The following is a 15442-nucleotide window of genomic DNA, read 5'->3' on the forward strand; positions in this document are numbered from 1 at the left end:
GAGCTTGCTAAGACTGGGGATGTCCATGTAAATGAACACAGTGCAGACAATACAAGGAGGCATGTCTCACCATCCACACTTTAAAACGGTCCATCTCCATATCTGGGTTTCTATGATTAATGGGAACCTTTGCTTGTCAAAAATAAGCCTGATTTGTGGATCTAAAAGAATACATGCGAGATACTGGGAAACTACAATCATCAAACAAAACATACTGAGATGTATTAAGCTGATCCACGCCAGAAATAATTTCATTCACATAGGAAATAAAGTGGTGCTCGCACTTGACACTGTACAAACCAATACCAGTTTATAGACTGTAATCTGAATGGGTGTGTTCACAGAAATCTTCCCAGTGACACAAATCCCCAACATAAAGGAGACAAGAAGTGATCATCATAACGATGACCATAAAGATATCCTGTCACACAATCCAAACCCCTACCGATCTCTGAATTATTCTAGTCATTCCACCCCAAATTACAAAGACTACGGTGCTCTCTTCAGCTCACTGCTGTGGGGGAGGGGAAGAGTATGTGGCATGACATGAGTGATGAGAATTACTGAAATGACGTTATGGAGATCACCCTCTCTCGAGAAGCATGTGTACGTCAAATAGAAGGAAACGGATGGACAGGGGATGGAGAACCATCCAAATGTTGTGACCAATTTGTATGTTTAAAAAATAGGATCTGAGAGGGTAAAAAGAAAATGCCCTCTGGCTCCAGCCAGGAAAATCCAGGTGTTAATCTCAAAGGAGCCAACCGTGGTGGATTTATAAATGTCCTTTAGTACAGTATGTGGGTGCTGCTTCCCCTTATTTCCATATACCACACACCAAATTATAAATGCATATAATAGATGCAGCAAATCACTCCTGGTTATATACTGTATACTTGGCTGATGTATGCTTTTTCTTTCTTCGCTATTGTGACATTATGCATTGACACCAGGTGAGGACAGGTAAATACTGGGTATCAGGCAACTCTGATCAGTAGGCATAACTGACATTTACCAGCAGGACAGGGCTAACAACTAGCAGGATAAGTGTATCTGAAGCACATAGGGAAGAAGTTAGGATAGCATGCAGTGTTACTGAACTCACCTGACACAGGTGCACAACCATTCTCTAGAAGCAGAGAGGCATGCACAAAAGTAAGAATGTGATTGCAAAGTAGAGATTTTTTTTTTTAAACAAAGTTGAAACTTGGATATTAAAAAATGCACAATAATAGGGACAGGTTAGGGAATGGTAAACGGACATGGTGTTTTACCTCTCGTTTTGCGAGCAGCACGTTTGGGACAATGTGAGGCAGGCAGCGTCCCAGCATCAGCATGACTCCGTTCTCACTGTCTGCAATCCGTGACACCTAGGATTCAAAGAGACAGCTACTGAGCGCTCAAAAATCATTATGCTTCCTTATGGAGATTCTTAGGGCGGACAAAGATAACCAAGCATGTAAAAGAAACAGAATAAGTATTCGACATGCAAGACAAAGTGGTCAGTGGCCCTTGCATACCATCAGAAATAATAAAAGCATTCCCTACCAAAAAAAAAGCTTATAGACCATATTTTAAGCTCCATCAGCTTTTTAACTGTAACACAAATAATAATACAAGTAACTTTTATCCCTGGAGGTCTATACAAAATAAATAAATAAATAAATAAAAATTATGATAATTATTCTTCCAAGCAGAAAATTATATTGATTGAGAAAAGACCCAGACCATAAACGTGAACTTTTGTCCGGTGTCATGTTGTTAACCTTCCAACTAGTAGCGAAAAAGGTGCCCACAAATGATGCCTATTACAATACGTGTTGGTTTTACCTCGGAACCCAATCGGCTGTCTGCTGACATTCGGCAAAAAGATAGTAGTGCTTGAAGAAAGGCAGGAGACAAGTTCCTTCAAACAAAAAAAAAAAATTTGTTTTAGTGCATTTCAGTAAATAGACAAGGACATAAAAAATTTAAAAAAAAGACCACCATGCTATAATGAACAGACTCCCATGTCTCTACTGGCACAAAATATAAAAGGTTCTACATTTACAATTTTCTATTTTAACTACATGTACAAACTAAGCCTGACTTTAGCTTTAAAAAGACATGTAGCCTGGTGAGAGGTGTGAATGGACAACATAATTCAACAAGTAACAAGAGAACAATACTCTGCTTCATCCATTACAGGCCTTCCTCTGTGGAACGCACGTGGGTAGCACACATGATGCAAAAAAATAAAAAAAAGTGAAATGTAAGAGGTTATGAGAAGTGACTGATCAGTGTACTCACACACCAATTATGATACTCCCCAATGTGCTACAGACCACAACTTCCCTTTAGAAAATGTAATTCACCTGAGAGAGGCTTCTTGCTGCGACTGAAAGATTATTGTGCTGCAGTGAATTAAAATAACCACATATAAAGTAAATAATTTGTGCTTGCTGTCAAGTCCAAGCCCCATCTGTAGATGAAAAGCAACGTGCTGCAGAATGACCAAGCAACTTAGCTGCTGTCATTTCAGTGTTCAGGGGTTGCCACTTTGCCCAGATTGACCAGTATCTACAGATCCTACTATGTACATTGTTGGCTACACAGTGAGTGATACCTAGGATTAAAGCATTATGAAGTTGCTAGAAATGCTGCATGCCTGTGTTTTTGTTTCGTTACTGATCTTGCAACAAAACACAGTTCTTCTTGCCACACCTCACCTATTAGGTTTATCGAATTGGACACCACCTTTACTGGGTTGAGCACACAAGGGTGTTGTCTTGCTGATCTTCAGGTTTGGGCTGGGAGGAATCTCCTGTGAAGGCTGGGAGTCCATCTCCGTTACTGTTTGCACGACAGCACTAATTTCCTCTGTTCTTTCACATTTAGTGTGGCTGGGGGAAATTCTGATATCTATGTAGTGGTCATTCTCCTCTGATGTCTGGCTCTGCAATCTATCAGGGAGCGGATGGACTGCAGTGCTAACCCTTGAAGCAGAATTCTCCGTTTTGAGAGTTTCAATTTCCCTTAAAAAGGAAGCACACGTTGACATGTTTTAATTAAAACTATATTAACAGCAACAACATGCCATGATCTCAAAAGTGCACCAATATGTCTCATTGCAGTAATATTGTTTCTATTAATATGTTCATGATGTTAATAGATGTTCTAAGAGGAAATGTGGAAAACATTTACGTAAGAAATTCAGGGGAAACTACCTTGACATACAGAAAATGGAGATCTTATTTTTAGAGATTGCAGATTCCGGATCAAATTGTTAGGAAGCGACTTTTATTTCATTTACCAAGTTAGATTAGAAATTACATGGCTTCCTAAAATGGCTGAAGAGGTTCATACAAATCCCTCATTAAGCTCCGATAGGGGGTATCCGCATCCCGATCCTGCGTCAACTGCTATTGAGTTGAATGGCTAATAAAGCGATACCCCTTATGGAAGCTTAGTGAATTTCCTTAAAAGAATTCTTAAAACGTGTGGTCTTTATAAAAATTTAAAAAAAATTAAGATAATATGCATCCAATAAAAATACACCCAAAAAACTTATACACGCGAGAAATTACAACTATAGTTTTAAAAAGTTTTAAACTTCCACTAAAATATTTATTTCAATAAATTGGATAGCTGCTTTAAATGGACAATTCAAGGAGTCAGATTTTATGAAATTGGTGCAATTATGCAGCTGGCTTTAAAAAGATTAGGTTGCCTACTCTAGTTGTTTCAAGAACACTGTTCAAGCACTATACGGAAACCTCATTCCCTTGCTTTACGCTACAGTGCCTCCAGATCCTATTCACCTTACTCCTTTAGCAGAAGAAGCAGAGCAATGAAGAAGGTTTCAGGTCGGGATTGCCTGTGAAAGAGGGCAGCTGAAAGCTTGTATGTCACCTACACTCACTGACCATTCTACACCACTCAACCCAATGGAGATCAAATGCAACTATTGTGATCCCACAATACATACCTCTCAAGATTCCTAATTTGCTCCATCAAAGTAACTTTCTCGTTGTAGAAAACGCTAATTTGATTTTCCAGCTCCTGCACGATTGCAGGCTGCTAAGAACAAAAAAAGAAGAACAATGTTACATTACTGTAGTCGAGGTTGCAGTTAATCTCATCAAATGCAGATTTGAAACTAGAGCGGTACACGTGAAATATTTAGCATTGAAAAGCTATGCTTATTAGATGCTGAAATGTTCAAATATGTGCAAAACCCCCCAGAAAAAGTGCATAAACTCTCAGTGTAGTATATTAGGAGTATAATATTAGTATCAAAATAATTCTAAAGATGTGCATGTACTGAAAGAAGATATGACATTTTGAATATAAAAACCGTATAGATAATTTCCCCCAGAATCAGGCAAAGACTCATGTCAGCGCCCAGTCAAGAACACAGTATTATTTGGAGGTGAACAGTTAGTGACCACGATCACTGAATCAGTAGGTGGCAGAAAGTCTTGCCCAAAAAAATGCCTACAATCCAGACTCGGGGGAGTATCGCTACCTGCAACCCAGATACCGGAGAAATGGTTCCAAACACTTCGGGCAGTCCATCGCGAGACGCGTGCTAATGGCGTCACCGCCAAAAACATTGGATGTAGAATCCAGTGGGTCACGTAGACAAACGAGTGTTGAATTGTATTCTGGGTTAGCTAAAGTAACCAAAAAAAAAGTGTCGAAAATGTATCCCAGGGACATATTTTGGACATATTTTGTTCACCTTTTGGTTACGTGAGGCTTTGCCCAATCCTGGGGGAAATTATCTATATGGTTTTATATCGAAAACGCTTGTTTTATATAGTCTTGCTGTACGTGCATATCTTTCCATTATTTTGATACAAATATTATACTCCTAAAATACTACACAGAGTTTTTGCGCTTTTCCCCCTTTTGTTGTCCTCATTCTAGACCTGTGAATCTGAGCCATAATCTTTGAACAGCAACAGCAGCAGACTTATTTCCTCAATGGCGTTTTTTTTATATTCATTTTCTGGGTCACTATAATTCCTACTGTATCCCTATTTTGAGTTTTTATATACTCAACTTAAGTTGCACCCAATATATATTTATATTAATCACTCAAAGTTAATGTCACTTATACGTGGTTATTTGTAAAATATTCCACATTTGTATTTATATATATATATAATTAACTATTTTGGATTACTAACAGTGGCAGATTTCCCATTCGGCTCGGGCCTAGGGCGGCAAAATTTGGGGGCGCCAAAAAATTCCGCCCCATATGCATTTGCTGCACTCTCAGGCCTATCAGACGTAATGGGAATGCACTTACATGTGTCGGGCGCCTCCTCCTCCTTCTCCTTTGGAATCCCAGCGTCAAATGGCACAGCGGACGACCCAAAGTGACGTCACACGGTGGCTCGTTGCCATAACAACGTGGCATCGCCAACAGCAACGCGACGCCGTGCACCGTCACGTTGATCACGTCTGCTGTGTCATTTGACACTGGGATTCCAAAGGAGATGGAGGAGGAGGCGGCCGACACATGTATGTGCCTTATGGTGGCGGATTTTCAAATCCGCAGCTGGTTACTAATATAAAGTCACTGCACATTAGATTGAAGTTTTTTCAAAGTGCACAAAATTACAATGTTCAAATCTGTTTTACAATCTAAAATCTATCTGATTTATGGTCATTACACACTTCTTGAGAGGGGAAGTGGATTATGTGCCTAGAAAAAGATGTTGATCCTTATTAAATTACCTCATTATCCAAAAATGTTGATCCTTATTAAACGGGTTTCTCTGATTTGCAAGACCCATGAGATCCTGCAGTTCTGCACTACTGTTTCATGTTAACATTTAGTGTTGGTATTTATTTATAGTGCACCCAAGCAAGTTTTCCATATGTAAGTAGAAGTGCAGTTTTCAGCTGTCTATTTCTCTTTCTAGTGTGTACTACTACATGGTACTGGTATTGTGAGTCGCTGTATGCCTAGAAAATACTCCATGTTTTTGGTATCAATGATATTTACCTGCATAGCCTGCGGATCGGCAGCAGCACTCTCTACACTCTGTATGGGCTCCAGCTCATCTTCCCTCACACCAACAGCAATGTCTGCTACATCTTTCACAATCGCTTGATGGTTCCCAAAGTCACGATAAAGCTGCAACAAGTCCGGAGGCTTCGGAATGTTCAATCCTACATCATCCCACAGCTCAAAGTCCTTAGAAACAGGGAGGGGGAAATCTCAGTGTGTTCATTGCAGGAAGTTATTCTGATGTCCATAAAGGTTTTCCTTGTAATAGGTAACTGTTACATATACAACTGTTACATAATACATATATACATCACACACAATAGATCTACATCACATTTGCATTTGAAACGGATTAAAAAAATATATAAGCAATTTTCTCAAGTGTGTAGACATTGCTTTCATTTCACATATAATGTCTGAACTGTAAATGCTCGGATCGCCTCCCTTTCAGGAATGCACTGGAGAGGATGTGATTTCAAATGACAATTATATTTAGTAATACAACAAAGTATAGATTTACAAAATACAAGTCATATGTGTGGATTTTACGGCACAGACCATGAATTAGTTGTGTCTTTGCAAATAACAGTCAAGAACACCAAAAATGTATAACCTACACAGTATGATCCCATATATGGATCAAAGGATTTCAACATTTCATAATAGATTTACATTTGAGTATTAGATAGAGAATTGTTATCCAAGTAAAAGAAATACTCAAATACTTAAGAAAAAAAACGAAGCATCTTACAGAGAGTAGACAATCAAAGACATGAATACATGTGTGTTAAAGTATACCGTTTTGCATTTCATTTTCATAAAGAAATACAATACTGCGCATCCATGCTACAAAAGTCGCCTTAGTTAGGAATATCACGATGCAGCATTGACTAGTGAAAATATTAGCAAATACAGTCAAATAAAGACAAAAGCAGGTTTTATTGATCAGTGTCAAATAAAATAACCAACAATTTACCTGATCATCATTTTCGTCTGAAAAGGTTATTGATGTGAGCTTGTTATTATTTTGCAATAAATACTCATTCACAAGGAAGTTTAGTGCTCTTTTTTCCAGAGGTTTGATAGGCTCCTGCAGAGATATAAAACTGTTCACAGTAAGAACGCAGTGATAAAGTGCCCTTACAATAATGCTTTGACTTTAATCCTTCTACTGATAGGAATATTAAAATGCAAGTTTAACGAAGTACCAATTATTTGGTAACTTTCAGTTAAATGGTAACTTCAGGCACACGTTTAAACCTGGTCACAGTCTTGGCTTCCAGACTTGCATATGAAATTGCATAGAAGCCTTACTTGCTGAACACGACAAATGTTGATATTTATAGATACATGCTCCCTTTAGGATAATTATCCATGCTGTCTAGACTGCTCCAAACATTTAAACATTTATATGTCCCTGAAGAGATTTGGGAACTTTTCAAGCAGCAAAATAAGACACAAATTATTAGGATACATTCCTTTGTACATTTCCTAACTCAGACCCTTGATTTACCTGAACACTTGTGTTGAACAAATAGAGCTATCAAGGTCTCAATCCGGTGCTCAAGATAACTCCTCATATGCATAATTTGTATGTATGTATGTGTATAAGTATGTATGTGTATATGTATGTATGTGTATATGTGTATATGTGTGTATGTATGTGTATATGTATGTATATATATATATACACACACACACACACACACGTGTGTAACGAAAAGAGAGAGTAACCTCGCATCCACTCAAAATTTAAACGGTCACCCTAAGCCGGTATATAAAGGTAAAATTACCATGTCCGGCGGTGCTCACGGGTAATAGATAATAGCACAAAACAAGGGGAAAGAAACCCGTAAAGAGAACTCAGATGTACCAACAGGTGAATTTGTATTTGTCACTTCATAGGATTGGTGACTATTGTGTTAGTTCACCCTCCTTACACATTAGTGGTTTCTGCAGTGCCCGTGTCAGGGGTCCATGCCATTTTTTAATCAATCTGTACTGTTTCTTTTTTATGTTTAAGTGTCAGCTCAATAAATTGTTATTCTTCATTGCTGGTACATCTGAGTGCTCTTTACGGGTTTCTTTCCCCTTGTTTTGTAGGGAGGGAGGGAGAGGGAGACGAGAGAGAGAGAAGAGAAAAGAGAGAGAGAGAGAGAGAGAGAGAGAGAGAGAGAGAGAGAGAGAGAGAGAGAGAGAGAGAGAGAGAGAGAGAGAGAGAGAGAGAGAGAGAGAGAGAGAGAGAGAGAGAAAAGAGAGAGATATACACACACACACACACATAAATACACGTGTGTGTGTGTGTGTGTGTATGTGTATATATATATATACACACACACACACACACACATAAATACACGTGTGTGTGTGTGTATGTGTATATGTATATGTATATACACACACACACACACACACACACACACACACACACACACACACACACACACACACACACACACAGTTATATATATACACTACGTCAACTAAAGTGCTATAGGTACCATAAACATTAGGCTATGTACAATAATGAATGTGGTGGTGCTCAAGGGTTATAAATACAAATAACAAAAAATAGAGACAAGGACCCAATGTCCACTAAACATCAATATGCCAGATTAATGTGTGCATGTTTTTCTGCCACCCCCTCCTTCCATCATGTGGAGACAATCACCTTTACCACCTTCCATACAGGCCTGGAAATATCCCCAAGTCTGAAGCATTTCAGTCAGGGAACATTCTATCGGGTCAGGTGATTTCAGTTTTCTAAACAGAAAGACTGGAAAATGAGGAGCAACTGCTATTGGATAATGGCACAGGAACCCGATGTTGAAAGAAAAGAAAATATTTTATCGAATCGTATAGCAAAAAGTAAAAACATGAGAAGAAATATCTCCCATGTTTCACACTACTTGTGCGCTCTCTCAAGGAGAAAGCAATAACCGCTGCCCCACATTTTCCAGTGTGTTTATGTTCTATTCAAAACCGGACATACACACCTGGGACGGATTCCGAGATTGAATTCACAGCCATACCAGAGACCTACAGCCTCCAATTGCAAACAGAAAAACAGCTGGAAATCTTGGACGGCTAAACAACACCAGAGAACTCTGGTTCCTCATAGGAGGGAAGTGCGTGGGTAGGTGTTTTCTATGAATTATTAACTTTGTCCTTAAATTTCACCAAGTCCACAAAGGGCCAAACAAACAAAATCAGAAAGGCACAGCGCAACATACTAAGTGACACAACATATAATACACTTTTACCTTGAGCTAGACCATGTTTTTTCTTTATTACAATTTTCTAGTCTTATTTTGTGAATGTCTTTTTTTACCCTTGTATTACTTGGGACTATTTTGCTCCATAACTCTATGGGACTTTGCACTAATTTTTAGTCTTTACACGGTCTCTATTAAGTGTTTTCTGTTTGGGTTAATCGGGCGGCATTGGGGGGGGGGGGGACATCGGGCGGCATTGGGGGGGACATCGGGCGGCATTGGGGGGGACATCGGGGGGCACATCGGGCGGCATTGGGGGGCACATCGGGCGGCATTGGGGGGGACATCGGGCAGCATTGGGGGGGCCTGCGGGGGACATCGGGCGGCATTGGGGGGCATCGGGTGGCCTGCGGGGGACAAAGTGCGGCATTAACGGGGCCTGCGGGGGACATCGGGCCTCATTGGGGGGGCCTGCGGGGGACAAAGGGCGGCATTAAGGGGGCCTGCGGGGGACAAAGGGCGGCATTAAGGGGGCCTGCGGGGGACATCGGGCGGCATTGGGGGGGGGCTGCGAAGGACATCGGGCGGCATTGGGGGGGACATCGGGCAGCATTGGGGGCGACATCGGGCGGCATTGGGGGGGGACATCGGGCGGCATTGGGGGGGACATCGGGTGGCATTGGGGGGGACATCGGGTGGCATTGGGGGGGACATCGGGCGGCATTGGGGGGGGGCTGCGAAGGACATCGGGCGGCATTGGGGGGACATCGGGCGGCATTGGGGGGGGACATCGGGCGGCATTGGGGGGGGACATCGGGCGGCATTGGGGGGGGACATCGGGCGGCATTGGGGGGGGCTGCGGGGGACATCGGGCGGCATTAAGGGGGGGGCTGCGGGGGACATCGGGCGGCATTGGGGGGGACATCGGGCGGCATTGGGGGGGCTGCGGGGGACATCGGGCGGCATTAAGGGGGGCCTGCGGGGGACATCGGGCGGCATTAAGGGGGGGGCTGCGGGGGACATCGGGCGGCATTAAGGGGGGGCCTGCGGGCGGCATTAAGGGGGGGCCTGCGGGGGACATCGGGCGGCATTGGGGGGGCCTGCGGGGGACATCATGCGGCATTGGGGGGGACATCGGGCGGCATTAGGGGGGCCTGCGGGGGACATCGGGCGGCATTAAGGGGGGGCCTGCGGGGGACATCGGGGGGGGCCTGCCGGGGACATCGTGCGGCATTGGGGGGGGGGGCAGCGGGGGACATTGGGCGGCATTGGGGGGGACATCGGGCAACATTGGGGGGGCCTGTGGGGGACATCGGGCGGCATTGGGGGGGACGTCGGGCGGCATTGGGGGGGACGTCGGGCGGCATTGGGGGGGACGTCGGGCGGCATTGGGGGGGACATCGGGCGGCATTGGGGGGGGACATCGGGCGGCATTGGGGGGGACATCGGGCGGCATTGGGGGGGACATCGGGCGGCATTGGGGGGGACATCGGGCGGCATTGGGGGGGCCTGTGGGGGACATCGGGCGGCATTGGGGGGGACATCGGGCGGCATTGGGGGGGACGTCGGGCGGCATTGGGGGGGACGTCGGGCGGCATTGGGGGGACTTCGGGCAGCATTGGGGGGGACATCGGGCGGCATTGGGGGGGACATCGGGCGGCATTGGGGGGACATCGGGCGGCATTAAGGGGGACATCGGGCGGCATCGGGGGGACATCGGGCGGCATTGGGGGGGACATCGGGCGGCATTGGGGGGGCCTGCGGGGGACATCGGGCGGCATTGGGGGGGCTGCGGGGGACATCGAGAGGCATTGATTGGGGGGGCTGCGGGGGACATCGGGCGGCATTGGGGGGGCTGCGGGGGACATCGGGCGGCATTGGGGGGGCCTGTGGGGGACATCGGTCGGCATTGGGGGGAGACATCGGGCGCATTGGGGGGGCCTGCGGGGGACATCGGGCGGCATTGGGGGGCCTGCGGGGGACATCATGCGGCATTGGGGGGGACATCGGGCGGCATTGGGGGGGGACATCGGGCGGCATTGGGGGGGACATCGGGCGACATTGGGGGGGACATCGGGCGGCATTGGGGGGGACATCGGGCGGCATTGGGGGGGCTGCGGGGGACATCGGGCGGCATTAAGGGGGGGCCTGCGGGGGACATCGGGCGGCATTAAGGGGGGGGCTGCGGGGGACATCGGGTGGCATTAAGGGGGGGCCTGCGGGGGACATCGGGCGGCATTAAGGGGGGGCCTGTGGGGGACATCGGGCGGCATTAAGGGGGGGCCTGCGGGGGACATCGGGCGGCATTGGGGGGGCCTGCGGGGGACATCATGCGGCATTGGGGGGGACATCGGGCGGCATTAGGGGGGCCTGCGGGGGACATCGGGCGGCATTAAGGGGGGGCCTGCGGGGGACATCGGGGGGGCCTGCCGGGGACATCGGGCGGCATTGGGGGGGGGGCAGCGGGGGACAATGGGCGGCATTGGGGGGGACATCGGGCAGCATTGGGGGGGGACATCGGGCAGCATTGGGGGGGCCTGTGGGGGACATCGGGTGGCATTGGGGGGGCCTGCGGGGGACATCGGGCGGCATTGGGGGGACATCGGGTGGCATTGGGGGGGACATCGGGCGGCATTGGGGGGGACGTCGGGCGGCATTGGGGGGGGGACATCGGGCGGCATTGGGGGGGACATCGGGCGGCATTGGGGGGGACTTCGGGCAGCATTGGGGGGGACATCGGGCGGCATGGGGGGGGGACATCGGGCGGCATTAAGGGGGACATCGGGCGGCACCGGGGGGACATCGGGCGGCATTGGGGGGGCCTGCGGGGGACATCGGGCGGCATTGGGGGGGCTGGGGGGACATCGGGAGGCATTTGGGGGCTGCAGGGGACATCGGGCGGCATTGGGGGGGGACATCGGGCGGCATTGGGGGGGACATCGGGGGGGCCTACAGGGGGACATCGGGCGGCATTGGGGGGCCTGCGGGGGACAAAGGGCGGCTTTGGGGGCCTGCGGGGGACATCGGGTGGCATTGGGGGGGCCTGCGGGGGAAATTGATTGTATGTGGGACATCAGGGGGCCTGCGGGGGAAATTGATTGCATGTGGGGGCATGCGGGGGACATCCGCACGGCCACACCAACCCCCCGATGGGAAACGTGGCCGCGCTGGATCCAGCAGCCAACTTTGCTTGCGCTTGCGCGTGCGCCCCACTCCCCCCTCCACGGCTGCATCCATGGGGACGGAAGTCAGAGTCCCTGGCAGCAAGCGGGGATCGGGGGCGCGTCGGACCAATCAGGGAGTGGAATTATTTATTAATTTTTATTTTTTTTTAAATTGGCCCGAGCAGGGGAAAATTAATAGAGCCGCAGCACGGCTCGCCAGCGGCCTAAATCCACTCGCCACGGGCGAGTGGTTATTATTATTTGTCGAACACTGCACACACACACACACACACACACACACACACACTGCATGGGTTCTTTTCTCTATTTTTGGTTATTTGTATTTTTAACTCGAGCACCACCAGTCATTATTTTACGTAGCTTTATTTAAAGTAGTTTATGGTACCTATAGCACTTTAGTTGACGTATATACATACACATTAATCAGGCATATTTATGTTCATTGAAGTATTATAAATATCAGCTTTAGCAGAAACTGGTTATTAATGAAAATATCACATAAAACAGATCCATGGAACAAAACCAGCAACACTAATGAATGAGACCATGCCAATGAGAGACTTTTCCACGGGTGAAGCCTTTCATTGCACTGCTTATAAATACATACGATGAAGTAATATTGCTGAAATGAAGATACTGTTGATATTACTGAAATGGACTGGGGGGTCTCTGGAGAAGGATTGAATGCAATGTTCTGTTTCCATTTTGTCTGTTATGTTTTCAGTCTCCATTTTGTGTATAAGAGTGAGTGTGTGGTTTAAATGTGTTTCGCTCACAGTAGATTTACGACTGTGTCTGAAGTAACACCCACATTCTTGGTGTAAGGTTGTACCTAGTTACAATAGAGAACTGTTTTTAAGCCAGTTTCAACCAGGTTTTAATGCTCTGTAAGATGATTGGTTTAAGAATTAAGGAGTGGTTAGTATATTCTGCCTGGTAACCTATTTTGAACAAAGGAACCAAAAATGTATAAAAAGGCTGTTTGGACACTCCCTGGCAGAGAGTCTTATAGACTTTTGAATGTGTATGATCATACTCTGCAATAAACTTCTCATTATCAAACAAACCAGTGTGTGTGAGCTTGCAAACAGACACATACCTGAATTTCAGGACTTGATTTATAATTATTTCCTTCATGCAAAGGAACATCATTTTCTGCAACACAGAAAATAAGAAAAATGAGATGTTCTGAAAGGTATAACATCCTCATTGTTAAAGTGGAAAAACTAGGAAGAAAAAAAGTTGTATGTACGCCACCTGCAGCCAGAGTCAGGTTGACCCTGAGGGCCTGAATGGTCTCCTTGGCTTTCCGCAGTTCAAACTCCAGGACTGGACAGAGTTTTGGACACACACACAGGCATCCAACCAAGAAAAGGGAAACAAAAATAAAAATAAAAAGCAAGGATGGGTGTGGAAAAAAATATATATACAGTTTGTACTGAAACAGAAAGCATGCAGCCTTAATGGAACTCATGAAAGCATGCAGCAGAGTGGGCTTGGAAGCAAACTGATGAAATATATGTCATTACCTAGACAAATGAAACTAATTCAACCAAATTCAGTTCAAGCTGTCTGACAAAGGAGTTTATGCTCAATGACAGAAATCAAAGACGTATCCGGGTCTGCTTTCCTGATATTTAGGAGTGATCTTAAATGATCTGTTCCAAGTTAAAGCAGCAGCATCATACACTGAGCTCTGCAAATTGTAACTAATGTGTACACTGCATTGTTCTTTCCACCAGTGTTTAATCTCTATAAAATACCTTTAATGAGCCTTGAGAAAGGGTCTTCGATAAATAGTTAGGTCCGGCACGTGTAGGATGACTGCATAGTGTGTCCATTTGGCTGATGTTTTTCTTCAGGACCATATTTATTAAAGGAGCTATCCACGCAATATCCATGTGTATATATTTTTTAATAAAAAAAAAATATATATATATATATATATATATATATATATTAGATCATACTTATTTTTTTTTTTACATTATTATTCAACTCTTAATGCTATGAGTTTTAATATACGGCGGATCCTTTGCTTTCTAAAGCAGGCTATAGTGCAAGCCCCCAGAAGTGCAACACGTTCCTGTTTGTGATCATTTGTTGCCAATATTCCCAGCAGTTTGAGCTGCAAACTGTATCAGTAGATAATATACCTTAGTAATATAAGAATACATTGAAGCTGCTGAGTTACACTGACTGAAGGATTGATTGAAACTGAAAGGCAGCCATTTAGTGAACCCTGGAAAGCAGGATCTATGCTGATCGATCACTGGAGAACAAATCAAATCAGCAGCTTAGGTAACCATAGGCTGCATATATTAAAACAAAAACAAAAACCTTTAAGTGCCGCTCCGACAGCCTCTTTAAGAGGAGCTTTGCCAGACACACATTTTGACAGTTTAGACTCAAGCTAAGCAGGGCACTGGTCTGAAGAAACTAGGGAACAGGGACAGTTTATCTTTTGAAAAACTAACAACTGTCCACCACTGCAGAATAAGGCCTCGGGCATGGTCAGCGCATAACGCGGAGGCGCGCTGCTGCTCGGCAGTGAACCCCTGCAGCCGCAATGAGAGCGGCTTTAGCAGGGGCTCGCTTACGCAAGCGTGCGGAAGCATAAGTCATAGCAAAATTTTAAATTCAAGCGCTCAAGGGAGCGCAGGGCCGGTCACGTGAGCGGTTCGCCCAATGAGGGCGAACCAGCTCCGTGATGTCACAGCCCCCCCCGACACGCCCCCGGACCAAGGCCAGGGAAAGCACCCGCTTTCCCTCAGCCTCCGCGCGCCTCAGCACGGCTGCAGTCTTATGGACGCAGCCTAAGCTCACTGGTAAGTGCAGGGGTTGTCCCTTTTGGGTAACATTTCAGCCAGTTAGTCATGTGCTACTCAGATTTGCAAGCCTACCAAAGCATTGATCATTGAGAGAGGGTAGGATTTCAGTAGAGCAGCAGATACGGGGAAAACACACTAAAAAATATTCCCGTCAAAAGATAGTCTGAAAAATCGCACTAGATTACAGGCTGTATGTGCACGAATGTC

The 15442-nt window shown here is 45.8% G+C and overlaps 1 protein-coding gene across 12 annotated transcripts in view; it reads right to left on the minus strand.

The window, feature by feature from the left end:
* RELCH (RAB11 binding and LisH domain, coiled-coil and HEAT repeat containing) overlaps positions 1-15442 on the minus strand; it is a 129385-nt gene that overhangs the window by 61538 nt on the left and 52405 nt on the right. For 6 of the 12 annotated variants that reach the window (XR_012799146.1, XM_075585868.1, XM_075585872.1 and 3 more), the window contains exons 3-11: positions 13662-13733; positions 13504-13559; positions 6981-7094; positions 5999-6190; positions 3968-4059; positions 2709-3014; positions 1831-1906; positions 1275-1370; positions 1106-1129 (exon numbers count right to left, since the gene is read on the minus strand). Coding sequence is in view for 11 of the 12 variants with exons in the window: in XM_075585868.1 (XP_075441983.1) it covers positions 1106-1129; positions 1275-1370; positions 1831-1906; positions 2709-3014; positions 3968-4059; positions 5999-6190; positions 6981-7094; positions 13504-13559; positions 13662-13733 (1028 nt within the window). In the remaining variant the exon portion in view is untranslated. The remainder of the gene's footprint in view (positions 1-1105; positions 1130-1274; positions 1371-1830; positions 1907-2708; positions 3015-3967; positions 4060-5998; positions 6191-6980; positions 7095-13503; positions 13560-13661; positions 13734-15442) is intronic. The other 6 variants (XM_075585875.1, XM_075585874.1, XM_075585870.1 and 3 more) reach the window with 4 other exon arrangements.

Source organism: Ascaphus truei, chromosome 2 (genome assembly GCF_040206685.1).
Source record: "Ascaphus truei isolate aAscTru1 chromosome 2, aAscTru1.hap1, whole genome shotgun sequence".
In the NCBI taxonomy this organism is placed as follows: Eukaryota; Metazoa; Chordata; class Amphibia; order Anura; family Ascaphidae; genus Ascaphus; species Ascaphus truei.